Genomic DNA, 26,503 nt, shown 5'->3' on the forward strand with positions numbered 1-26,503 from the left:
GCCAGGCAGGAGAGGCACACCTTCTCCCTATTGCATGTGCATCTCCCCTCCTCTACCCTTGCCACTGCGCATGGCTGTCAGCCCATATGCGGACCATGTGCCGTACCTTGGAGGTAATCTACAGAAAGTGCAAGGGCCGAGCCAAGATGGCTAGTGCCTTGATTTGCATTGTGTTCCTCTGCGTCTAGTGTTGGCGGTCCAGTGATCTCAAGTTTCCCAAACATGGTGTGAAGCATTCACTCGTGTTGTGACAGTGAGTATTCATGGTTATCGAGTAGGACCTCTTCACGTTTGTCTGAGCCCACGTGACACTGACAAAACTACAAACCTTCATACAGTTGTCCTTTTGATATCGCCATCAGTGCTCTGCCTTTCAGCAAAACTAAACTTCTCTGTGCAGTAGCAATTATATGAACACTCCAGGCAAGTTTCCACCATTGCTGTCGCCGTGATACCCCGTGTAAAATCCAAATGAGATATAACGGCCAAGCCCTGTATGCTGTAGGTGCAAGCAAAAGCATATATCTGAAACATTCTTTCTCTAAGCCTGTGGCTGAAGTTGTACTTCATACAGTTTGCATTACAATTACAGTAAAACCTCGTTAATTCAGATTTAACGAGACCTGAAAAAAATGTCAGAATTAACCAAATGTCAAAGTATCGAGGGTACCAAAAAAATAATAAACCAATGCTTACTATGTCAACACGCTTTTATTTACTGAATTAATTGGCAAATCCTCTTTCTATTTTGCACAAAAGCAGTGCAGAAGCTGCAGTTCTTGTCATCTCGTGACTCACAGCAGCGAAGGCCTCGCGACATCTTTCACAGCGCAGCGTCTTCATCCGAGACACGCTTTTCACTACCACTTGCACATCCCGATTATTTTTTCACCAGTGTCACCAAGTCGTCACCCATCGCGATGTAGATCCTTGGCAGCTTTGCACCGAGTGAAAACTTGACTACCGTTTGCTGCAACTGCGGGTGAAAAATAGTCGCTATCGACGCAATCATGGATGGCGACTACGCAGTTATGAAGGGACGCGGCCAACGTGCGTACCGAGTCAAAACAAAACTACTGCCGCAAAAATTTTGTGATGTACCCCTTAAAAAAAAGCCATGTACGTTCTCATCAGCACATTGACAAACAACCTTATCATCATTGTTTTGATGTCAAATTTACATTCAAAATGGTTAATTTCAAAAGGGAAAGCCCATTTTTCTTACTGACAAATATAGCACAACATAAAGCTACCTTTCCTGAAGCTGCCAACATTTAACCATCGCTATTTAGCAAGACATATATTTATATCTACATTAAAAGAGTAGAAGCTCCTCACCAATAAATGCAAATATAGCTCACTTTCATTTATGCCAGAAAACACAGTAAGAACTTTATGTAATTAAGGTTACAAAATGCGTCACATTTCTCCTTGAGTTGCAGATGACGCTTAAGCAGCTGTTTTGTCCGTGGGTCTGCCACTGTTCTGCTAGAGTATTTTGATAGAGCGTATTAGCTCATGTTGGGTTGTTCCTAGCTGCCTCTGAAATTCATCAAGCATTGATCAGCTAGGTAACGCGAACGACTACTTAAATTAAAATAGCAAAATAATAGCACATTGGCTATTAACAACATTAAGCTGCACTGGTTTATCTAAAGGAAACAGTTTAAATGTGATACCTTGCTATTCAACGAACAAAGTGCACCTTGATTTAGCCTTGCTCAATGGTGGTTCAGCCACTTTAGGATTTGGAGCAGTTTTTGGAGCAGGAAAAATGTCATTCTGGAACAGTTTAGGAGCAGCCACACCAGCGTTTCGGAGCAGTTTCCGAGCAGAAAAATTGGTCTTTTTGGAACATTTGGATTAGTAAAGCAGTATGGGAGAGGCCTTTGCCCTGCAGTGGGCGTAGCTAGGCTGATGATGATGATGATGAGTCTGTAGCCATTTGGTGAAGCTTGTTATTACTGTGCAATCAGTAAGTGCTGCTCGAGAGTGAAGCAAGGCACAAAGCTAACAGCGACCAATTAAGCTTGCTTTCTGACAGACTGTAGACTATGTACGATATGTTGCAAACATTCTTATTTGGGTACGCAAGGATCTTAATTCTGTAAGAAAATAAATAAAATTTTGTAGGCCAACGAGAACAAAGATATGTGCCTGGGCCCAAGATAGACATAAATTTACAAATGGGCCAGAACAATTTGCACCGTCAGACACAAGATAAAAACTGATGGCAAATGACACATGTGCTTTGGTATGCTTTAGCACACTAAATGAAATGTGTATTACTCTCAATAACAACGCTAGAAGCTTGACAAAAGACTATACGTCTATGAACAGCGCCAAGATGAGATGCCTTCAGTATGGTGTGTCACAAAGATTGTGATGGCAATTGAGAAGAATGTTCGGGCCATCCTATATACCATCCTGGTTTGTCAGCTTCCTGGGTGTCGTGTGGCCTCTGTGAATAGATACAAGTCGATTCAGCGTAAAACCATAACTTTTGTCACCGATACCCAACCATCCTTTCGATGCACCAACTTTTACAGTCTCCAAGGGCTCAAATCACCACAGGCACATCCGAAATAGTGCTGAAGGCCTGCCATTACAATTATTAGGCGTATCGGTGCTCATACTGTGACAGGAGACGGCGGCTGGAAGCATTCTTAATTAAGGAATACCTACCGTGTCCTGTGACAATTGCCCCTTCCTACTCTTGGTTAGCTTCACCGCGTAACATTGCTATATTGAGGCGAAGCTTACTTTTGGGAACCAGCATTGTGCAACACGTCGTGCTTTCTGAGCTTCGAAGCCATTGGCAAGGATTACAAAGGCGGATTCGGTGCCACTGCTAACAGCGGCGAATTGTTTTAATGAAAAACATGGTACCAAACAGCAAGAAGCTTGGTAGCAAACGTCGAAGTAGCTAGGCCCCTAGCATTGCCGCGATGGTGGCTACGGCTGCCAACTGATCTGCGTGCAAGAGCTCCTGTTCAAGACAGCGACATAATCAAAATGGCAGTGGTGCTGGCTTCAATCAATGCCGTTTCGGACCAGCAGTCTGGAGGATCGGACAGTGAAGGTTTCTTGCTTACAAAATTTCAGACGTTCTCATATATTGATTCTATGGGGTACCGCGGCAGTGCAGTGAAAGCGTCAGAATTATCGGTCATGTCCAAAAAATCGGCCATCCGGAGGATTGGTCATTGACTGTAGTGAAGTCGAATTGTAACAAAATGGCACAAATGGTGCAATTGGACCACCACTGCTTGTTTCTCATCTCAAGTTTATTGTTATTGCTTTTTCTCCGCAGCCAAATTAACTCCACATTACTTCCAAGGTCACTTTCAGTGACACCTATGAATCACTTCATCCAAGTTTTCTCTTGGACTGAGAAAGGGCACCGGACTTGTCTCTACCATTGGCACAGAATGTCATATGAACAGTGATAGCTTACACAGAATTTCAAATGCGACCTCCAAGTGAATACAGGTGCTCCGAAAAAATTAATTATTCATACACTTGGAACAACAAAAATGAAAAAGGTGCAGACTACATTCATTTCACACTACTCTGTGGCAACACTGCAAGTGACACAGATGTTCTGGCAGTCACATGGGATAGTGCAACGTAGAAACCATTCAGTAAAATGGAATAAAGGCCAACTGACGGTTAAGGTATCTTACTTAAACAAATGTCTTTAAAGTGCATCCAACCAAAACAATACACGCAAAAGTAATTTAAAGTTCACCATGATTTGCAGATAGGCTTTTTACATTTCATGTGGAAACCTTTAAAGGAGCCACACAGTACTAAATTTCCTAGCCTTGAGATTGCAATTTTCATTTAGCTAATGTGTAAAGGTGTTATTTTTTTTTCCCCCGCGCAAAATAGCATGCAGTCCCCGTCAAATTTTTGAACCACTTTAAAAGTTCCAATATGCATGAAATATTGCATATGTATGCCTATGGGCTGCTGGTGATTTTGTCTTACCACCTTGTGGCTTCCCTTGACATCATAAACTTCAGCTCTTTATGTCATCATTGTACAAAAGAGGCCTCAGTTGCAAATGGCCGTTGCCATTGGCAACCGCACTTGTTTGCTACCTGCCATTGGTATTATTTGCATTGCCTTCATGCCTAATAGTGGAGCACTTCCATGAGCTATTGAAGATATTGATATTTTTGTGGTTCGCTTATTTTTCGTCTGTAGTTGCAATCTGCGAGGGTTATTTACACGATCATGCTTTAATACAGTACATGCATAATGATGACTACCAATATCGTAACCACATTTCGAGTTGGTAATAGAATTACACAGTTCCTGTTGTAGCCTCAAAGCCAGTACCATATTCAAGTTGTTAAGAGGCAATATGAAAGAAACAAGCATGGTACTGACAAACCTAAAAACCTTGCAATCTGAAAAAGGCTCCATCAATAAATGCATGAGCACTTAAATTATTGGGCTTTACGTGCCAAAACCACTTTCTGATTATGAGGCACGCCGTAGTGGAGGACTCCAGAAATTTCGACCACCTGGGGTTCTTTAACGTGCCGTGGCCGGGACTCGATCCCACGACCTCGTGCTCAACAGCCCAACACCATAGCCACTGAGCAGCCACGGCGGGTAGTTTTAATTGAAGAACACTACACAGCTGATGTAATAGTACTAAAGAGCATCGACAGGAAGGACTTGCCTCATAGTTAAAGGAGCACAACAATCCGAAACTTTAACTGAAGTTCATGCCATTCAAATCATGCAACATGATTTCCAGCAAAGTAGGAACTTTTCAATCATATAATAATATCACTTATCGAACCGAAATAAAGCAGTGTTGTTGGTGCCATTCTTGCAAACACGATCGAAGTTCTCCACTCGAAAACTCGCATCACTTTAAGCAAGCGAAAAGCACGAACTAACGGCCTCCACCACTGCCGAAACTTTCAAAATCGGCAAATAACAGCATGAAGCAGCACTGTTGCATGTGGTACCGCCTGCGCTACCAGTGCTGCACTTGAATAAAGGTGTCTAATCTTTTGTCATGCTCACATATTTTCACTTTAAAACAATTTTAATGCAGAGCTATCTTTATTGAGCAGCATGCATTTGACTTTTTTTTTTACTCGCTCTATATGTCCGTATTAAATTGCATGCCCCTTTGCGGGCTGCAAGTCTCAGCATGCTATCCATGCGGCGCCAGGTTTGAACCGGCAAACCTGCGTGCTTCAAGACGTCTGTAGAAAATCTAAAAAGAATGTGTTTCTGTGCGCTCCGTTTGTGGTGCTGATTGTGCTACACGGGGTTTGAAATCGCACCAATCCCCTCACCTTTTACGAAGCATGCCGGCAACTTCCGCGCTTACAAAACTGACCGTGTCCCCCCCCCCCCCCCCCCCCCCACCTCTCTCCCCACGAATTCGTTGAGTCTGGCCTGTATCCTCCCTGGCAACACCTTCAAAATCTTCACACATTTTCAACGTAATTGTCTTCACAATGAATAGAACCATACGGTCTGGAGACATCAAGTGCTAGCCATGGTGTAGAAATTTTTTTACATATTTTTTTTAACTAAATATCTTCACAATTGCTAGTTCGTATAGCTTTGAGACGTCAAGTGCTGGACATCTTGAATATGTATAGCTTGACATAGCTCTAGCTGCTTCTAGCCCGCTCAAGCATTATCAGGCTTGGCTTACTGGGAAGGCATGCAGCCAAAGCGCGCACCAACTCAAAGTGAAACTACTGCCGTTATCGCTTTGGACGAAACCACGGCCACTATCGACGCAGTCATGGATGGCGACTACACTGTCATGAAGGCATGTAGCCAACACGGTGTTATGCGCGGCGGTAAACGCAAGAATAAAGGCTTCAAAGGCACAAATAGGCAGGAAGTGTTTTGATGTTGCTGTCAATCACGTACAACTTCCACTGATGACTATGGTGATATGAACTCTGCCACTTCGTTTCAGTGGACGCCATATTTGCAATTTTGCGTCGCACATTTGCTGCACTCCACTCTTGTCAAGCTCCAAGAGTTGCCCAAATTAACGAACGTGCAGCCAGATTAATCCGAATTAACGTAACGGCATATGCCTGCCAGGACCAAAGCATGAGTCTGCATTATCAGATTTTTCCTAATTAATGAGGGTCAAGTTAATGAGGCTTAACTGGATTATTATTATTATTATTATTATTATTATTATTATTATTATTATTATTATTATGTCGCTGTTGTTGTTGTAAAAGAGCTTCCTCATGTTGTGTTTATGAAAGCACAGTAAGCAGCCGTGCATTTGTGGCCACTGAAAAAATGTAGCTGTAATTTGCTACTTTTGTAGTTGCATAGAAGTTGCTATTGTTTGCCTGTATAACAGCTTGTTGCTATTCATATTGTGTCAGTGAATAACTATTGTAACGTTTTACTAATCTAAATAGTAAATTCTGCAGTTTTGCTGAGCCTTTCCCTTATTTATTCAAGATATTTTGGATATTTTTGTTAGTTTTAACTGACGTAAGCTGCAGCTAATGCACATTTGTTTTTGCGTGCAGTTTTGCTGAGCCCTGGACGACGGTGGACACATCTGAATTGGCCAAACAAGCCACAGTGTTTGGCCAACACAGCGTATCTCAGCTCATTATGACTTTTTCTTCCCTGCTTGAGTCATGTTGCATGCTCAAACGACACCTGCATCATCTGAAAAAGAAAAGAATTATGCAGTGCTTCATCCAAAAAATGAAAAAGAACAGCTGTTATGCCCCTTCTCTCATCAGTAAAGCTGAACATCCATTGTGGAGGCCCACAAGAGTTCTGGCTCTTGAATACCCATACGCTTGCTTGGAAAGCGCCCAAGTCGCACTTTTGAAAGCAAACCAAAAGTGAAAGCCAGCCCCAAACAGCAAAATGAATGAGTGTTAGAAAGTGAAGCAAAATGTGTCCATCTTTGAAACCGTAGTGCTTCTGACCGGACCATACCAAAGCAGTTGAATTTTGGGCCACATTGTTAAGCCCTTTGCGTCCAAAAAAAAAAACTGGTCGCTGTAGGGTGTTCTCATTTCAAGAACAGTTGGGGAATGGTTTCTGTAGATAGCAGTCTAGGACACCACAGTGTCACTCCTTCTTTTGTCACCCTCAGCTGAACCACTTATTAATTGTTGTTGTACTGTAAGAAGCTTGTTATGATTTTCACATGCTTGTCAAATCATCCCGGCACCATTCAGTAATATAGTTATGTACATTACTTTATTTGTGTGTGTGTTTTTGTGTTGAGCATGGCAATTCTTTAAATTATTCGGTTTGCATGCAGTGATAGTCACTACATCCATTTTTATTCACGGTACGTACAGCTCTTCTGTTGCACTATTCTACACATGGCAGCCACATTTACGAAGGGCAGGGTTCCACATTAGAAGCACCAGCACTGGAAAAGTGCTTCGTCCTCTGACATGTGTTAGCTTGGAGCAGCTGAGAACAGTGTCACACAGAAAGTTGCCCTCACTCACTGCTGTTTACCAGCAAGCATCAATCAAAACAATGACATAGCAGGTGCTTACACAGCACGATGTGTCATTTGTTCTTTCTTTTTATGGTGATGCAAAATTCTGACACACATCCATGACTTGTCTGAATAAAGCATAAGATTTGTGCACACTACATTGTTGATGTGCACTTAGTGCATTGCATGTTTATTTCAAGCTTGTCTGCATTATGCATCCAATGGTAATGAGTAATTTGTCGGAAGTGATGAAGACATTTATATTATTACCCAAGAAAACTACCTGGTCATCTGTAGCCTGCCTTGCAAAAATCGTTTCCATGTAAAGTATATGAAAGCCTTTGAGGGACATGCAGTAGGGAGCAACAAAACATGAAAATAGAGAGAACAGGAGTTGTGATAATAGGAGAGGCCTTGCTAAGCCTTGAATTCGGAAGCTGAGCTAAAGCTGCTTATACCTTCTACATAGCATGTTAACATTTTTGATTTGCCTTCTGGCTGCTGAAGGCTCTTCTCAAATATTTAGAGAAACTAAGGTTGCTCCAGTTAACAATGCTTCCACCTTTGTGTTGTAATCATGCTTTCTCGCAGCAGAAAAGGCAATATTGGGCGCTAGCTAAGGTGTTATGGATTAGCTTGGCGAAGAGCTTATGTTGCATGAAGCTCTAGCACTGGATGTGAAATCTTCGCAAACCAAATTTCTGCATGGAATTTTTACTGACTGTCCACGCAGGTCGTCATGAAACATCGCTGATGGCTCCTCTGGCGATTCTAATGCCTAGTTAGGTGTACGTAGTTCTCATGTAGATTGCTGCCACCATTTCGAGGCATTGATGCCAGCTTACATTGTTCGTTTTGCTTCATCATATGCCATAGCCATTGCATCATGTGCAATGATGGCTGCAATGTGATCACTCAGGATTTTTATGGTAGTTATGACAATGGTCGTTATCAAACAAACAGCCAGGCACAAGGCTCCACTTTTTCCCACTGGCTGTAACATGGCAGTGCAGGCATATGCTTATGTTATATCCGAAAAGAGTTGCAAGAAGACAACCAAAAATTTGAACTCCTGCGTGTGCATTTGGCACTTTATTTCACTTGCACAGCACAGTGAGCTCTCTGAAAAGTGGTGAGCACTTTCTATATATATATATATATATATATATATATATATATACACACACACACACACATACATACATATACGAAAGCTGTTAAACAATGGTATTTTGTATTTTGCAGTGGCATGGTCGGTATTAAATGTCAACAAAAAGCTAGGTATGCAGCCTGCATCACCAAGGGATTGGTGAGAACGTACTGCCAGACACTGGCGTCAGTGATGAGCTCTCGCTAAGAATAGCCACCAACGCAGGCCTTCCAGGCCGTTGAAACACACAGCCAGACGCCGGCAATGGTAGAGCTGGCACAGCATGCAGGCACATGTGTTGGATATAATGTAGAACATAAGAGGTGGTACCAAGCTTTGATACATTGATGCATTTGAAAAGACTGGAATAGCAAAGGAATTGCACTAGATACAGTGAAGGGTGTTTCCAAACTCTTGAATAGATTTTGGACAGTGTAAAAACAGATTTTAGAAATTACAGAGGAGGCCCTCATAAAGCTTTGCTGTGATGGATGTGTGAGTTGCTCGGATCAATACAAGTCTACAATTTCTGTTTTTTTAACTTGGGTAACTTTCTTTGCTCTCTGGCTATTTCTCCTGACTTTTCCTCCATCATTTAGCAATGCGATTCAGTAATTTTCTGCTCCATCTCTTTTGCATGGCAAACAACATTCATTGAAATGGTGAGACAGAAAAGCCGTGCATAACTTTATGTGCACTTGCATGTGGTTCTGCACATAGACTGCCATTTTGTTTGGACTGCTGTTTTCTTGAGGGCCGTTTCATCGAAGAAGGTTATCAGATGTCTACTGTGTTTACACTTCTGCAGTAAAAATATGATCGCCTAAATTTCTGTGACAATGTCAATTTGCTGTTCATTATAAAATTATGTGCAAATCTTCAATGGTGACAGTTATGACATCACAGAAATAGCTTTCTGGTGTACATTTATACTAGGTATTCCTTCAATGAAATGGCTGTGAAGCCCAATTAAAGCTTGTGCTGCCAGCTTTCCTGCAAGGTTTTTCAGTGTGATGGCTCCGTTTCTTGACAAAAGTGGTGCAACCACCAAACCACCAAGTGGCTTTCAAACACAAACACAAGGTCGGTGGCTCTGCACACTTGGCTTCTAGTGGTCTCTCAAGCATTGACAAGAGGAACTGACAGAGGACGAGATAGAAGCTGTACTGACGAGCTAGATGCTGCCATTTTGGCAAGGGAGTTGATGATTGCACAGATTTTCAGTAACCACAGAAACATCTCTATTAGCAGTTTTTCCAAGACCTATGCTTATCTACAGAAAAATCGACGTCATTTCCATAATGGTCCACTGCAATTCATGCGTGACACCAAACAGAACAATCAATAAATGTTGCTAGAAGGGCTTCCCCTAGTTCTGGCAGAGCACCTTTCTTCCTCACTTCTTTGTCCCATGTGACCATACAAGCAAGCCAAATAATATTGTGCACCGTGTTCAGTATTCATATATATTTTTTTTTTTTCTTTTAATACCTTGGCTAATCTTAGTTGGGACACCCCATATATGCTATCGAATCAATCTAGGCAGAGCTGTAGGTTTGGCAATTGCCCAGTTTTTATCATCATCAGCCTGTCTTGTGCCAGCTGACATCTGATACGGCCGTGTGCTGCACGGCGCGCCTTCAATTGTGATAGTCCCAATCTGGGTCGAATTTCTCAGTCGCGATTGGTTCTTTTGTGCAAGCTGCGGGAAGGAGACAATCGTGGTCGTGAAGTTCGATTCGGATTGGGCTCGATCGCAATCGAAAGTGGCAAATGCGACATCAGTATTGTGCACCTTCGAGGTTATTTTCTTTTATTTATTTATTTAAAAATGTCCTTACAGGCCTCATATGAGGCATTTAAGTAAGGGGGGCATTACAGTAGGATTAAAAAGTATATAGGGCATATAACAAAACATAATAGACACACATTATTAATAAACAGTGGAAAAATGTATGCACATCTTATAAAAGCATTAAAGCATTGTACAAAATAACAGTCCGTAATGTGCATATCAGAAAAAGACAAACGATACAGTTCCTTCAATAAACAATGAAAAAAATATATATAGCCACTCCAGTACGAATACTAAACAATACTCAAAAAGTATATCAGCGCACCACCCAATCTTAGAGGTCATTCCCACGTGGTGATGTCAAATCGTCGTTCTGGGTCATGCATCATTTCTGGGTGAGCAGTAATGGCAATATTAGCAGATTCCATAAAGTGGCCATCTATGGAAAAATAAAAAAAGTTGACGTCACCTAAGCCCTTGTTATTTTATTTATTTATTTATTTACAGCATACTGCAGGCCGTGTGGCCCAAGCAGGAGGGGCATGGTAACAAATAAAAGTACATCTATAAAAGGCAGAATTGCAAAAATATGAAATTCAAGAAACGAAACAATATAACACAAAACAGCAATGTTAGTTAGGAAATACTAATAATATGAGTTTGAATTGATTCAGGTGAGTTCAGATGATGGAAAGGGATGAGGTTCCATTCTTCTATGGTTAGAAGGGGCACTCCAAAGGGTGTAAACTGTTCTATGCTGATAACGCGCGTGCCATTCGTTACTGGAAAGTTCTGGGCTCGCAGCGATAAAGAAAGGAAACGCATCAAGGCAGATGACGATTATTTTTGTGTGGCAGAAGGGGCAAGCCAAAGAGTGTAAACTGTTCTTAAAGTGTATGCGTGAATGCAAACATTTTATGAAGATTTTACTTTGAGAACACGTTATTAGACGAAGCCTCTTACAACACCAGCCAACACGAGCCTCGCAGACACATATACCGTCATTCCCATGACGGCACGGTGCCCCCTTAAAAAACTCTCATAGACGGTGGCGCCAGATTACCCTCTAGCTGTTGTAGTGAGAAACTCTATGACTTCCCATAATTCCCATGCTGGGACAACTGCTCCCTTTGCAGCTCTCGTAGACACTAGCGCTAGAGTACCCTCTTGTAATTTTTGTAGGAAACTCTATGATATTGGGGGCAAGCTCCACCACTGAAAAATCTGGCGCCACCGTCGGCGTGACGTGGCATGAGGTATCACGTGGACACAACGGCCGCGTCGGCACGAGACGTTGATTTGAAGGATCACCAGTCGTTTGTGAGAGAAAATGTGGGGGAAATGTGAGGGAAAGTATATGGCTCCTTGAATAAATGGCTGCCTAGGTACTGGGGGTTGCAGGTGTTTGTCCCTAGGCGTGTCGGCATCGCTCGGACGCTGGCTGCCGGCGCGGTAAAGTGTTCTTTATTCTATGGTAAAGTAGGTGAAGCAGTGGGCTAAGCCAGTCGTGGCGGATCGTAGCTTTCTCGCTCCTTACGGTGATGTCTCAGCTCATGCGGCACGCATCTGTTACGGTAGCGTGGTGCAATGCCTCCTTTACTAGATGCCAGCCGCGTTGTCCGTAAACTCGGTTCCTGGCCCTCTCCCTTTTCTCTCCTGCGGATGGATGGATGGATGGATGGATGATTGTGGCTCAATCCTTTGAATCGGGCGGCGGCGGCGCGCGCCACCTAGCCTTTAATGGTTCTATATGCATGCATACCTATGTATTTACTCCTTTACTTTTGCGTTGATATTGTCCACCAATCAGATAGCCTCCGTTTAGTTATTTCTACCTGTTCAAAGTCTATTCTACTTTCACTGTCTTTAAAACCCAAGGCTTTGAATAGTTCCCCGTTAGATTCAACTGCAGGGTGAAGTTGTTTACAAGCAAGTATCAGGTGTTCCGCCGTTTCCTCCTCCTCTCTACACGCCTCGCACACCAAATCTATCTCCTGGTATCTGGCTCGGTACGTTTTAGTCCTCAGTACACCTGTCCTGGCTTCGAACAACAATGAGCTTCCCTTAGAGTTATCGTAAATATTTTCCTTGGCTATTTCTTGCTTAAACGTCCTGTATGTCTCCAATGCCGATTTGGTTTGCATCTCTGTACTCCACATACCCCTCTCTGCCTCCTTAACCTTTTTCTTGACAGATGATTCCTTACTTGTTCCCCCGCTACTGCCCAAGTATTTGCTTGTCAATTTTCTAGTTCGCTTCCTCCACCTTGTGTCAACATTCCTCGTGTATAAGTAACTGAAAACCTTCCTAGCCCACCGAATTTCCCCCATTTTTCTCAATCGCTCCTCAAATGTTATCTTGCTACTAGCCTCTCTGCCCTCGAAAGAAGACCATCCCAGATCCCCCTGCACTCCAAGATTTGGTGTCTTGCCATGTGCTCCCAGAGCGAGCCTACCCACACCACGTTGCCTAATTTCCAACTGTTGTCGGGTCTCTGTTCTAATACATAGAACTGCATTGGCAAAAGTCAGGCCTGGTACCATTACCCCCTTCCATATCTCTCGTACTACCTCGTACCTATTGTAGTTCCACAGTGCCCTACTCTTCATAATCGCTGCACTTCTGTTACCTTTAGTCGTTAGATATTTTTCGTACTATGTCAGATACTCAATGCCATTATTTATCCACACCCCAAGGTACTTGTATTTATCGACTATCTCCAGCGTGGCCTCCTTTATCTTATGCTCGCCGCAACTGTTATCATTAAAAATCATGACTGCTGATTTTTCTTTGCTAAACTTCAAGCCTAACCTGTCTCCTTCTGTACCACATATGTCCATTAATTCCTGCAGATCTTCTGCATTGTCAGCCATTAATACAATATCATCCGCGTACATCAGTCCTGGTAATGATTGTTCAATCAATTTTCCTTGCTTGAGAAATGATAGGTTGAAGCCGAGTCCGCTTTGCTGTATTTTGGCCTCTAGACCTTGTAGGTACAACGAAAAGGCAACGAGCGCCACTTGTGGCGGACGTCTGCAACCTAGATCACGTGCTGCGGCCTCTGAGATTACCATGGCGTCTGTTGCCATCTCGGAGGCCCGCGATAACGCTCGCTAACAGACGCCCGCGCATATAAAGCGCCGGCGGTATCGTGCGGAGCATTCAGCCGCCGCTGCCACATCCGCCGGAAGTTGAAAGGGCAACGAGCGCCGCCTCACGGAATTTATGCTGAACTAACTTCAACTAAGGAACTAAGGGAACCGCCGCCGCAATGGGAAAGTGAGTAACGCGGCTGGCATCTAGGAGGCATTGCGTGGTGTCAAGCAACGAACGAGCCAAAGCGAGTCCGATCACAAGCCGACAACTGATCGCGGTCGAGTAAAAGCCGAACTACGTTCGCAAGTTTGTGTTGTCGGGATCTTTTAGGGAAGAAACTCGTCGCAATCGCCTTGATTGTGGTAGTACCGTCTGTTGCACAAGTAGGAATATCAACAGCTTCAATGGCGCACCACCACCACCATCATGATGACGGCGGCGATCCATGCGGAGGCCACGGTGGAGCCACCTCGCAGGGGCCCGAGGCGGGTTTGCAGTACTCGCTGTACTCCAAAATAGACCTTGACAACGTGCAGTGCCTTAACGAAGTGAAGGAAGGGTCCGGCAAGCTGGTCTTCAAGCCCTGGGAGAAGAGACTGGATCGCGAGAAGGCGAGTAACTGCCCTCTGTAAACTATAGTCGCCTTATGTCAGTAATGGGTCGTTGTTGCACGTTTTTGTCGCGCTCTTACGCGGTCCCTTTTACTTTAAAACCTCGGTTCCTGTCACAGCATGTTGGCAGAGATCCAGCCCCTCGCGGGAGCCTCCAACACGGACTGCGGCATAGCGTCCCTGAAACTCCTACGGGACAAGCAGTTGAACAGGAGCAGAGAATCGCGAGAGAATCGAAGTTTGTAAAACATTGTGAATCAGGTATAAATCGGTGGCATTTTAGGTCGATACGTATTGTACACTGTGACGTATACTGACGTACGCTGAAGTCTCGGAGGCATTTTGCCACTTCGAAGAATATCGGTATGCTGTCGACGTACCTTGTATTATTTTCCCCACTCTGCCGATACCCCGCAGTATGAGGTCAGTGCAACGCAACTCTACCGAATCTTGAGAAAGTTCGAGCACGTCGTGGAAGTTGACCTGTTTCAGGCGGCCTCCGTTTTCTGATCCACCCAAATTATGAGAAATCCTATCCCGTGCCTTTTCCTGCGACTTTTCACGCAAGCGTTAAACGCAGTCGGTTGAACACAAGCGCTACATTGTTGCGTTTCTGTTACTGCCGACATTTAATTAAGTTCATCGTCTCCAAGGGACAGAAACCAGGAATAGTTAGCTTTAAACACGCCGTGCGTGCAACGCAACCAAATTGTACGATTGTAATCGTACCAGAAACTTGGATGTCATTTGCACACATCAGGAATGTGCAAGTACTTCCGGTATGGTATGAAGAAATTTATTTAGGTCCTGAGGGATCAGTCTGGGACTGATGCGGGCTGCTCCCACGTCGGTGCAGAGAGGCCGAGCCCCTCTGCCTCACACGGGCCCTCTGGACAGCCCTGAGTTGGTCCGCTGCCACCACTGTTCTCCTTGAGAACCATCACCGGCCAACGCCAAGCAGCGCCAAAACATGTGTTCTAAATCGAGCGGTGTCAAATGCAGCTTTTACTTTATTTTGGGGAAATTAACGGCGTGTATGTCTGGCAACGTTCGCGGCACTTCCATAATCCTGGATTTAGGCATAGAAGCACTAGATTGCAGACAGCAGAAATGCGCTTGAATCTTACAAATAGAGGGTAAAATTGTGATGCAACAGTAAAACCCACACGGCAACATTTTTTAGCTTAAAATAATACAAGATCATACATAATATTAATATTGGATCTGAAGTAAAAAAGATTCATCCCTCAAGTCTGTGGGGATGCGCGACTCACGCGCGTCCCCAGATATCTTGTTTTCCCCCATCTCCTGCAATCCCGCTTCGCCGCGTGGCCTGCGTGACGCCCGCGGCGGTCGATGTGGTTGAAGCGCAGCGCGAGAGATGGCGCGAGTGTTGCGCTGTTACCGGCGTGGTTACTTGGATGCGGGAGCGGAAGGCGCTCTCTCTCTTTGGGGGTTCGGGAAGCAAGCGGGACGGACTTGCCGTGCTGCGCGTGCGCCGACCCATGCTTCTGCTAGACCGTCTCGCGTGGCCGCCTTGGAATGCGCCACCATTCGCGTGACAGTACGCGCGAACGACCAGGCGTTGGGATCCTGCATGGGGCGAACATATTCGCTCGCTATGCGGTCGCGGTAAGTCGGACTTCTAGATTTGTCGCGCGCCCATCGGCATGTTTTGTGGATAGCAACTCGGCTAGCAGGCATTGATCTATGAAAGGTGCAATAAATGCCCTTGTGATTGTTTGCACTACTGTGTTGTCGTTCCTTCGTCCCAAGAGCATGGAGGAGAACCCCACAAGTCATAGCAGGTAAAAAAATAAACTAAAGGGAATCTTCCAGTCTAGAATGTTTCATAATGTGGAAATTATGTTAAACAAGTAAGTGTTATTTTCTGAGTGGGTGGAAAGTGCAAAAGTCATACTAACTGCATGAGGAACAGTCATGTCTACTGCGTACAAAAAAAGAGACAGTTTTCTGTTGGGATTTATTGGATATACTACCTCAAGCAGTAATGGAGAGGGTTGCTATCTTTACACAGTAAGCAAATATGTTGAATTTTTCTGTGTGTTACACCTGTATGATGGTACACATGCAAGATTTTTTGTATGTTTTGTTACTCTAGGTACTGAAAAGCTCAATATTTTACTGGAAATTCAACAGCTCGATCCAGAGCTATTTACATTCCTTCACAGACTTGCTTGCTTGTCTCTCATACATAACTAGTCTGTTTTGTTCATTGCTGCATATGGCATAAGTGGTTGCCTGACCTTTCTGCAACGAAAACCCATGAGGAGCATGAAGCCCACTCTAAAGAACCTCTCTTGTTTCAGCTGCACAAAATTTATAACAGATTTGTATGATATACAATATTAAATTATATGTTAGAAATTTTCTGAGCTGTGTATAAGTATGTCCACATTTAAGTAGTTATTATCTGATGCATTACACAGAAATGCCTTGATTGAAAATTTCAGTTGGAGAGACCATTTGAAATCTCTGCCTAATGACTTAAGGATCGCAAAACTACCACTGCACACCTATGCTACCCTTTTCCAAAGTAAATCCAGCCACAAATCCTGCACTTCATGCAGCACTAAAGGAGATGTAATGCAGTTGGAAAGATGTGGATGAGGTGGGCTCAAGAGAGAAAGAAATGTTTACATTTGAAAATGAAGTGCGTTTGATGAAATAGAAATAGAAGGATGTGTTGATCATCCAACCTAAAATAGAAAATCTGGTTTCATTACGTGCTTCACTTGCCTGAATAGCACCGCGACATCGATTTTTGAAACTTGCATGTTTCAGGTCTAGCATAAACAAGTACATGGTACTTGTCAGTCTTTTTTTCTTCTTTGTGTGTGATTTGTAATGAATGGTAACATGTCTTATCTTTTCACATGCCTTATAGCTGTATAGCTTTCAAAAATAAATTAGTGACCACTTTTTTAAGTTACTATTTCATCAAAACGAGCCTTCAGTGTAGTTCGTGTCTTGCAGCTGCCAGTGTCCCATTGCACTGCCGTGTGGGACAGCTGCAGAAGCTACACTGTACATGTAGCAAGATGCTTGGTATGAACACCTAGGCATGATGGATTGGAATGGCAAAGGGTAGACACACTACAGCAGTGTGTTGTGTGTGTTCCTTCTATGATGTCTGATTGTAAAATTTCGCAGTGGGCTAGTTGGTTTGACATAATTAACACTTGTGCAAAGCAATGAAGGGACAAGACTTAAGCAAGAAAAACAACACATGGCACCTGAGTGCTCAGGTGTCATGTCTTGTTTTCCTCACTTAAGTCCTGTCTCTTCGCTGCTTTACGCAACAGTGTTAAAGATGCCTGAATGTGTTCTGTGCTGAATTTCTCAGGCTGTCATCTACTGTCTGACTAAAGTGCAAATCATGTGACCCACAACCCTGTTTTCACACTTGCCCATTTGCAGTACGTGGAAAGTGATGCAGATGAGGAGCTGCTCTTCAACATTCCGTGCGTACCATTGTAGAGTGAGGCAGACAGGCCTGCCACCATCCTGCTCCTGTGTGTGTGTCTTGCAGCTTCACCGGTAATGTCAAGCTCAAGTCCATCCTGGTGGTAGGAGGCGATGCTGGCATGCACCCTTCTAAAGTTCGCATGTGAGTAAAACAGTGCTATGCATCTACTGCCCAGTAGGTGACACTGCAACCTGTTGTGATTTGAAAAGTTGAATGAGCAGTCAATGGCTGACGCATGCCCTGCGGTGTCCATGCGTGTTACAGTGTTTTTGAGCAAAAACAAGCAAGCAACTAGATTTTTTATGAGACTCCCAGCTGGGTCCTGCTTCCAGCTTGAGAGGAATTGCGTATTATATTTGGTAACCTCTTTCACTCTTCAATGTTCGGCAAGCTCAACCACTAGATGACTGAGCTGTGCATGAAAGCAAGCAAGTAGATGTTGGAAAAAATGCAGACACATGATGGAAGATGGGGTGTTTGCGTGCACACTGTGTTATACAGCTGTTTTTAAATGTAAATTAAATAGTATTGCTAAGCTGGACTGGTAAACTAGCCTTACAGAATATGTAAATGGTCAGTCATTCCACAAGTGGAAGCTTCATAAGCTGGAAAGCATGTAAGAAGGAAAGATGGGCAACATCACTGATTTTGACAGTGTCTGTGTGGTGGCGGTTAATTGTTTACCAACAAACCACGATGACTTGGAATTCTAAAGGAACTAATAAATAAACATAGCAAATTTAACTCACTTTTCCTGCATAATAAATTCAGTTTCACCCAAAAGGCGTAGCATGGATAGTGATACCAAAGTATTACATAACTGCACAAAGCTAGTTTCATAGTTTTATCGACCATATAAATTGCAGTAAACATTCACTTACTAATTCGGGTAGCAAGCATGGTGTTATGTGCACAGGCAAACATGATATCTCACTCAGTGACTGCGGTCACTAGTTGTCACAACGCTTGCACGATAAAAAGTGCTATCAGATGGGAACAAGCACTTATGTTGCCTCTCCCTTCAACGCGTCTCCAAAATTTAAGGTTATGAGACCTCCAGTACTAGGCACGCACGAAGACAGCACACAGGCAGCCACCAGCCTTCTCGGATTGCTCTACCTTTGCCCCCGATGGAGGTTACCTCCAATATAGTGTGCAGGCGGCCGGGCTAGTAAAGAAGACGCATGCTCACTTCCCCCCGCTCCCCCGCCTTTTAGCACTTGACTTCCGAAACTGGGTGCGCATCAAGCCACGGTCCCTACCGGCTCACCCTTGCATGCCTCCCCTTGCACCCACTGCACACGGTGCAGGGTGCGATAGGACCTTATTACACTTTGACTTCTTACAGAACCTTACAGTGACAGCGATGCTGATGGGGAAAATTTACCTGATGTGTTCATATAATTGTTCTCACAATAAAACAGCCAAAATACACAAGAATACTTGATTGATGACACCACTCTGGCATACCAGTGAGCGCAGAATTCAAGAAAGAGAAACACCTAGAGTCTTGACCGAATACTTCACCATTCTAACCAATTTATTGTTGCACTGTAGTATCAGTCTGAGCCCACGCCTAAGCTGTGCACTTATAAGCGTAATTCCACTTCGTTTCTTTTAATAATCATCAGGAGCCTGTTCAGTATGTTGTGTTTCATAAACTGTGGTATTGTAAAATTTATCTGTCTTCATTGTTCACCACTTTTTGTGACCTTAATATTGAATCTACTGTGTAATGTCATAGTCAAGCAAAAGGAACTGAGACAGTGCAAAGAAATGTCTCGAATGGTATTTGTTCTTTCTCTTGCATTGATCACAAACAATGAGCGTGCCTGTGATTGAGAGCCCTTCAGTAGTTACACACAATGTTTTTTCATCTTACACAGTAAAATATCACTAATCATGTACATGCCATAGGAACGAGTTCATGCAAGTTCTCATATATTTTGCCGCTTCTTTGTCAACAAACTGATTATTTTTTAAGCATATTAGTTAATGCACAGAATGCAGGATGGCAGGACACGCAGAAGGGCTTGTCCGTCTACGTACCATGTTTTTCTGGATGGGGTTTAAAAGAATAGCAATGGATTGGCCAGCTAGCACATCCACACATTGTTCTGCTCCATCAAAAAAAAAACTGAGTCCCTTTCAGGTTCAAGAACCGGCCGCGAATGACCTTCGATGACGCACGTGCGATGCCCGAGCAGGAGTTCGAGCTGCAACCTGATGCCAGTGGCAGCTTGGAGTACCCTGTCAGGTTTGACACTTTCCCACTTCTCTTGTGGTTGGTTGCCCATCTACAGCATTGCCTACACAGAGGAATGTAGACTAAGCCAGACTGTGCTGGCAAGCCTTTGCAGAAGCCAACCAGGGTTGGGGGTCGTGCAGGGCCGTAAAGTTCTCCAGCGTGCACCATCTGTCGCTGCACTTCCCAAGCAACTTTGGGAGTGACACGACACGGGTCTACTACATCGGCCTGCACGGAGAGTACACAGAGGTAGGTCTGCGCCTGGAACCTGTTGCAGAACTGCTTCCCGTACTTTGCACTCTTCATCATTTCATGTTCTAAGCAGTATGGTGCTCACCGCTTATAATTCCACCACTTGTAGGCATTACTGGTTGTAACAGTGAGCTTTCATTTTCCACATCACATACTGAAGGTGTGTAATGTCAACTGACATACAACAGTATAAAGCAGGGCCCAGTAAATATGTTCCTCATGTGCCCAGGAAAACATATATATATATGTAAACATTCTGGTCAGGTCAACATTGCACTGACAGGACTGTGGTGGAGGAATAATCAGGAAATTGTATTTGAAAGTTTTAGCCACATACAGCTATTACAGTCGCATTGTCAAACATAGCATCGCTTTTTAGTGAAATCCACTCTATAGTCCAGTGGAAGTGCCTGTACCTTGTGTGTAATACCATATACTGTTGTTCCTTGTGGCTTCTCTGCAGAAGAGTATATTGCACTCTGAAAAAAATGTTGGCTGTCTGCTTTTTGTAATTCAAGCAAAATTTTTGGCCAAGCACTTTAGAAACAGCAGAGGCCGTGTTTGCTGGCTGTCACAAGCACAAAAGGGAAGTGCACATCAGGATGGTACTAAGGAAAAAAACAATTAAGGCATTAGTGGCAGGCTCCAGGCCAGACCCTACTGAAAAATCCATATGAATCTTGCACATGGCTGCAATATCTTTCATGGTGGTATGTCCGTGAGCATGCAGAACTCTGTTTTGCAATGACAACAGTTTGAATTCATAGCAGAGTCACAAATACCGATGCTGTGTGAGAATTCGCCAACACTGTACTGGAGAACCAGAATTGTTATAGAGGCTAGACTGTTTTCCCAGTGCCGCGACCGGGCCAGCGCAGCTGAAATAACTTGTGCGCAAGGCAGATGGCGCTACCGCCCGCTGGCGCGCAGTCGGGCGCAAGAAGCCCTTTGGTGGTAGTGCTCTCTCGTTCAGTCGGTTGATCGTGTGTGTGCTGCTGTCACTGCTTTGACAAGGCGTTAAAGTGCTAAAGACAGTGCAAACTCTGGCATAGGTTCTCTTGTCCTTTAGATTCGACACGGACTAGCTGTAACACCGACAGCGTGTCGCGGCAGGACCAAATGCAAGTGTCACGTCGGGCCCGACCTACTGCGCCGTAAAAAAGTGTAAAAACACGCCTTATACATGATACCGAAACGAGAAAAGGAAGCGGGACAAATTTCAGGGTGGAACATCTTTATTACACAAGGTTTCATGGCAACAATGTACTAATGCCTTTCCTTGTGCGAAGTGCCCTGTGCGAGGCTACTGACAGCGCCTCATTTTCAGCAGCTTTTTCTTTTCTCGCTGCGATCTTTGTTTACTGACTTTACAAGGAAATGCATCCTAGTCAAGGCGTAAAACTTGGATCACATCTGTCGCAATTCGACGTCCATGCTCCTCGCAGCCCACACCTTGAAGCTCACGTCCCTGAAGAAAATGCAGAAAGCTGACCATGCTATCTGCGTGTAGCTGATTGCGGCTGAAAAACACCGTAAATGCGTCCTCAAGCTTTGCTATGAGCTGTTCAATTGGCCTTGATGGATAAACTAAGCCTCCATGGTCAAAATTTCAAGTAAGCGAGGCATTGTTGTTTGACTCGGCTTGCAAAGGCAAAGTGCTGAAACAAGTTGCACATTCAGGGCAAGGAAATCTTTTAAGGATTTCTCTGACAACATACCCAGCTACATAAAAAAAATTAGTCTGCTGTCACTTTTTTTGTCTACACAGCCCTGATGATCGCTCAGGCTACTGTGCTCCTCGAGCAGCTCTGCAGCAGAAGCCAAGTTTCCGCCATCCAGTAAATTATTGACAAGTTCAGTTATTCATGCATTATTTTGGGGGGGGGGGGGGGGGCATCAGACAGTTTCAAGAGGGCAGTAACTACTTCTGCAGGTACGTTTGCTCCTTTTGGAGGCTTTGCGAGGCTGTAGAAAGCCAGGTTGTTGACAATTATCAAAAACTGCCCCACAGTTGGATGATCATTGCAACAGAAGCACTGGCACGCAATCCCAAATACATTCTTCATCCTGTTTTGGCTTAGGTTTGCGGTCAACAAGTACTTGTATTGCAGGGACGTGGTCAGGTATCTTACAAGCGACGGTGTGCTTTGCAGCATTACACGCAGCTCAAGGGCAGTTCTGCACTTAAAAAGCTGCCACCATGCTGTGCAGTATATTCCTCCCATTCTTTGAGAAAAACAATGAACTCATTCAAAAACTGTGCACTTCTTGAATCAGCACGAAGGCCTTTTGATGGGATTCTAGACGTCATTATAAAAATTAGTCTTTTCATTAGTTTTACAAACCGTTCTGTCAGTTCAATGTTTCTGACATTGTCCCTTTTGCAAATGCAGATGAGGAGCTGCAGGCTCCACATCCGCATGAGGATACATTCCAACACCCACAGCTGATCGAACTGCATGGTGCGGGTTGACTTTCTGGAAGCTGCCTCGAAACATGCCTTCACAGCAAGGCGCTGCTTTGGAGGAAGGCCTCCGATTTTCTCCTCCAGCAGAGTAGTTGGGATGGACTGCATGAGTGCCTGGAGGTCTTCGATGGTCTTGTTGACCTTAGACAGTTCTTTTTCTTGGCCCAGAATAAGTCAAGGGATTTTCACTTCCTTGCATTTATTTGTTTCAGAGTCGCTAGTCGCTTGTTATGCTGCCTGCTGAACTGGTTCAAGATTAGCTTTCTTCAGTATTTGCATCGTAGACAAGTATTGCCATCGGACGCCGTCACAGTGCAGGTTTTTGAGAAGTACGCTTTTCCATACTGTGTATGTTGGCCAGGTGAGAGAGGCTCAGTCTCACAGCCGAGACAAAGTAACAATTTATCTGCCTTCACCAACGCTGCGACGGCGTCCTCTTGACACTGCACATGAAATTCTTCAACTTTGATGCTTCTGCATTGCAATGTGCAGATGCACCTAGCTGCTTCGGCGCAAGTCGAAAACGTTACATGCTTGATCACGTGCACGTCACTTGATTCCAAACTGATGTGCCACCCGAAGCACAGAGCGGCAGAATCGTTGAACAAAACAATTCTGCAACAAGATGATGACAGCGGGACAATGTCACGAAACGGATGTGGTGCGTGCGATGGCAGTTCTAATGTGCACCCTTCATCACTGACATCTGCAGGGTCGTTGTTGATTCAGTTACCTGATGCCGTGCGCTTTGATGGTGGCAGACAGTTGTCCACTAGGTTCCTTTCCTTCCTTTTCTGGGAAACAGGCCTCGTCATGTAGGATGGAGCATCAAGAAATATCGTCTGAACGGCATCATCGGTGAGCGCTGGCAGCTCGCGATCAAGTTCTACAACCTTCCCATTTATGACGTGCCTGAACGTCCTTTGTAGCGTTCGTCGAAATGCCTTGAGCACACGACACAGGTTTCGTCGAGAGCCTTGTCATCTTGCTTTATGTGTCAAGCCCATTCTTGCAACCGATGAGGGTCGGACGGGGCGCGGAACAACGACACTTTTGCTTTTGACGACTTGTAGCCACATTTGCAAGCGGCACGAAACACGTGCTACCTTTTTTGTCGGCATCATCACACGTGCTGCACAGAACGTTACTTTTTTTTAACGCAACGAGGCACCGAGAGGCACAAACAAATCACGCACAAATCCCAGCCCGCGCGCACTTGCCAACTGGCTGGGCGAACGGTGCGGCTAGAATAGCGCAGCCAAAGCTGCTCGCCTGGTAGCTGCAGCGCCACCTACGCAGTGCCTCCAAACTGGTTTCACAGGGGCCCCTTGAAACTGCGGCTGTTCACGACACTAGGAAAACCTTCTAGCCTTTGTAGTATTGTGCATTCATTTAAAGCCATGTAAATTTGGACCAGTTAATTTGCTTTCAAACATGCAACAGCTTACCTGAGATGGCACAGTAGCAATTGTTTCCATGTGATGCGAGTGCCAGCTTGCGAGTGCACTTGTGGCACCTGAACTTACTGGAGGCATGCGTAATGCCATTCCTGTTCTGCGTGCAGGCTCAGAGGCAGGGCGTGGTGTTGTGCAGCTATGAGAGTGCCGCTAACCCCGCCGACCACAAGGTGCAGCAGCAGCAGCGAGCCAACATGATGATACAGTAATAAAAAACAGTGTGACAACTTCCTGACAAGGTGTTTAAATCTCTCTCCTTCTTGCACTGCCCTCTAACCACCTATATGAAAGGTGCTGAGTGTGCCTGGTATTAAGAGGAAGCTTTAGCTCAAGGCCAACTCAAATTTCTCTATTCTAATAGTACATGTAAAATGCAGAAACGGTCTCATGAGACAACCACTAGACCGATTTGAATAAAATGCATTGCATTTGCAAGAAAGTGAAAATCTATAAACTGTAGGAAGCAGAATTTTGATTGAGGACTTTTACTTTTTACAGAAATTGCCAAGAATTTGTAACATAAAAAAATTGAGTGTTTACAAATCTGTAACTTCACACCAAGAACAGATGTCACAGTTCTGTAAACTACACGAATAAAATTGGTATTTGAGTTTACCGCTTGCGTGAGATTGTTACTATCAGGGTGTCTGCCAATCGGGAAAACCGGGAATCCTCAAGGATTTTGAATAGTCTGGGCATACTCAAGGAAAACTCGGGGAATTTTCGCTTCTACCAGAGAAAATAAGCTGTAATTTTATTGAAAGGGAATGAAAGTCGCGCTAATGCTGGCGCGAGTAACAGTGAGGAATCATAATGAATCGTCTTTGACCCCGTGTCGTCGGCTCAAGTGTGGGAAGGGGCAGTTATCACGAGACACGCTGTGTATTCCTTAATTATACACGCGTGCGCCTGCCGTCTCCTGTCACAGTACGAACACCAATATGCGCGATAAGTGTACTGGCAGGCCTTCAAAGCTTTTTCAGACGTGTCTATGGCGATGTGAGCCCTTAAAAACAGTAAAGGACATGCATTCATTTTTTTCGGACATCTTCGCGACCTCTGTGTAGTCTGAAATATCGGACGTTTACTGCACGACTGACCAAAAGGATGCTTCAAACGGTCTGTGGGGCGAACGCACAAAGGAAGGAGGGCGAGAACAGAAAAGGACCTATGCACTGAGGAATGAACGGCAAAGGAAGTGTGCCGCCGCTAGTTTGAAGGAGCTTGAGCTCAAAAAACAGTGTTGGCTGACGCCAAGATTCAGGTGTCCCTCATCTAAACAAAATAAACGCTTTAAGGCAGTGAAACACAACAATGAAGCGTTGTGCACAGGCTGAGAGTATGTCAGGACATCTGAGGTTGACTTTCGAGCTGTTGAGAGCGAATCTCACTTGTGACCAAGTTCGGGCCTCATATCAATGAGTTTCCTATCAGTTGATAGAAATAGCTCATATTCGAAAATATTTGCTTTTGTATGCAACTCTTTTTATTCGTATTTGAAAATGTTCGACTCGATTGGCAATGGGTGTTACAATTCTTTTTTTCAAGAATATTTTATTTGCTGTGCATGTTACTAACCCCTTTCTTCTGTTTTCTTTTTGAATAAAATAAACACAACTTCTTATTATTCAAAGTGGATTAAGCCATTTTTTAAATTTTTTAACATGCTTACTAGAGAGTTTAACAACTGAATACTGGTAAGTGCAATTTTAATACGGGACAGAAGATAGACACAGAAGCACAGGGCAAGCACTAACTTGCAACCAAATTTTGTTCTGAAGACTTTGCCTACTTGTGTGCACAGCAGACCAGGATCGTGCAAGTGCACTACCCATCAAGCCAACCAATGCATAATATCAAGAAGCGTATAGATTACAGCATCATTTCTAAAAACAGTTTTTCTTTGCTACGCAAAACAACCGACGTATCGCTAATACAGGCACTTTTTTCTTCCTAATATGATATGCCTCCATAATTTCTCTGGCCAAAGTATTGCCACTTCTGCCTAGAATTCGAATACCAGAAAGAATTGGCTCACAGGGACAGGGCCTACAATGCATAGGCAAATGAAAAGAAGCTTTGTTAGCTACAGAGCACTCATGTTCCCGTGCCCGATTGTTGACGCATCGGCTGGTTTGTCCGATATATACCTTTCCGCACTTAAGCAGGATCTCGTACACAACGCCAACGGTGCATGTGACATATGGCATGGTATGCTTATTTCCACAGGCAGGCTTCCTCGGAGGTCCCGAAATGCGTGGGTACAACCCAGCAAGTTTTCATGATGCAGAAAACACAATAGGCATGTCGTACCTTTTTTTGCTTTTCCTTTTTGCTTTTGCCATATTCTTCAAGTTGTGCGCAACCCTGGGTACATAGGGCACCACTTCTAGCTTTCTTTTTCGTATAACCTGCCGAGGCATTTTCTACCCTTCAGTTGCT

The 26,503-nt window shown here is 44.2% G+C and overlaps 2 protein-coding genes and 1 pseudogene across 5 annotated transcripts in view; 2 read left to right on the forward strand and 1 right to left on the reverse strand.

Moving 5' to 3' along the window:
• Positions 1-7,650, forward strand: part of LOC142557760 (transcription elongation factor A protein 1-like) — a 35,119-nt gene extending 27,469 nt beyond the window's left edge. The window contains exon 7 of the mRNA XM_075669844.1: positions 6,549-7,650. Coding sequence (XP_075525959.1) covers positions 6,549-6,557 — 9 coding nt within the window. The 3' untranslated portion in view covers positions 6,558-7,650. The remainder of the gene's footprint in view (positions 1-6,548) is intronic.
• Positions 7,651-13,762: 6,112 nt separating this feature from the next.
• Positions 13,763-24,299, forward strand: LOC142557761 (PITH domain-containing protein CG6153). Of its 4 annotated transcripts, none has more exons than XM_075669847.1 (6): positions 13,765-14,147; positions 17,589-17,632; positions 17,701-17,778; positions 19,790-19,894; positions 19,998-20,134; positions 24,169-24,299. In XM_075669847.1, exons 1-5 carry the CDS (start codon positions 13,941-13,943, stop codon positions 20,086-20,088), a joined length of 525 nt encoding a protein of 174 aa, XP_075525962.1. In that variant the 5' UTR covers positions 13,765-13,940; the 3' UTR covers positions 20,089-20,134; positions 24,169-24,299. The 4 variants fall into 4 exon arrangements, with proteins under 4 accessions (XP_075525963.1, XP_075525962.1, XP_075525960.1 ...); XM_075669845.1 differs by having other exon boundaries at positions 13,767-14,147; positions 20,026-20,134; XM_075669846.1 differs by lacking the exon at positions 13,765-14,147 and adding an exon at positions 15,590-15,779 and having other exon boundaries at positions 20,026-20,134.
• Positions 21,441-23,786, reverse strand: LOC142557911 (uncharacterized; annotated as a pseudogene).
• Positions 24,300-26,503: the final 2,204 nt, after the last annotated feature.

The sequence above is a fragment of the Dermacentor variabilis genome, chromosome 9 (assembly GCF_050947875.1).
Source record: "Dermacentor variabilis isolate Ectoservices chromosome 9, ASM5094787v1, whole genome shotgun sequence".
Classification (NCBI taxonomy): Eukaryota; Metazoa; Arthropoda; class Arachnida; order Ixodida; family Ixodidae; genus Dermacentor; species Dermacentor variabilis.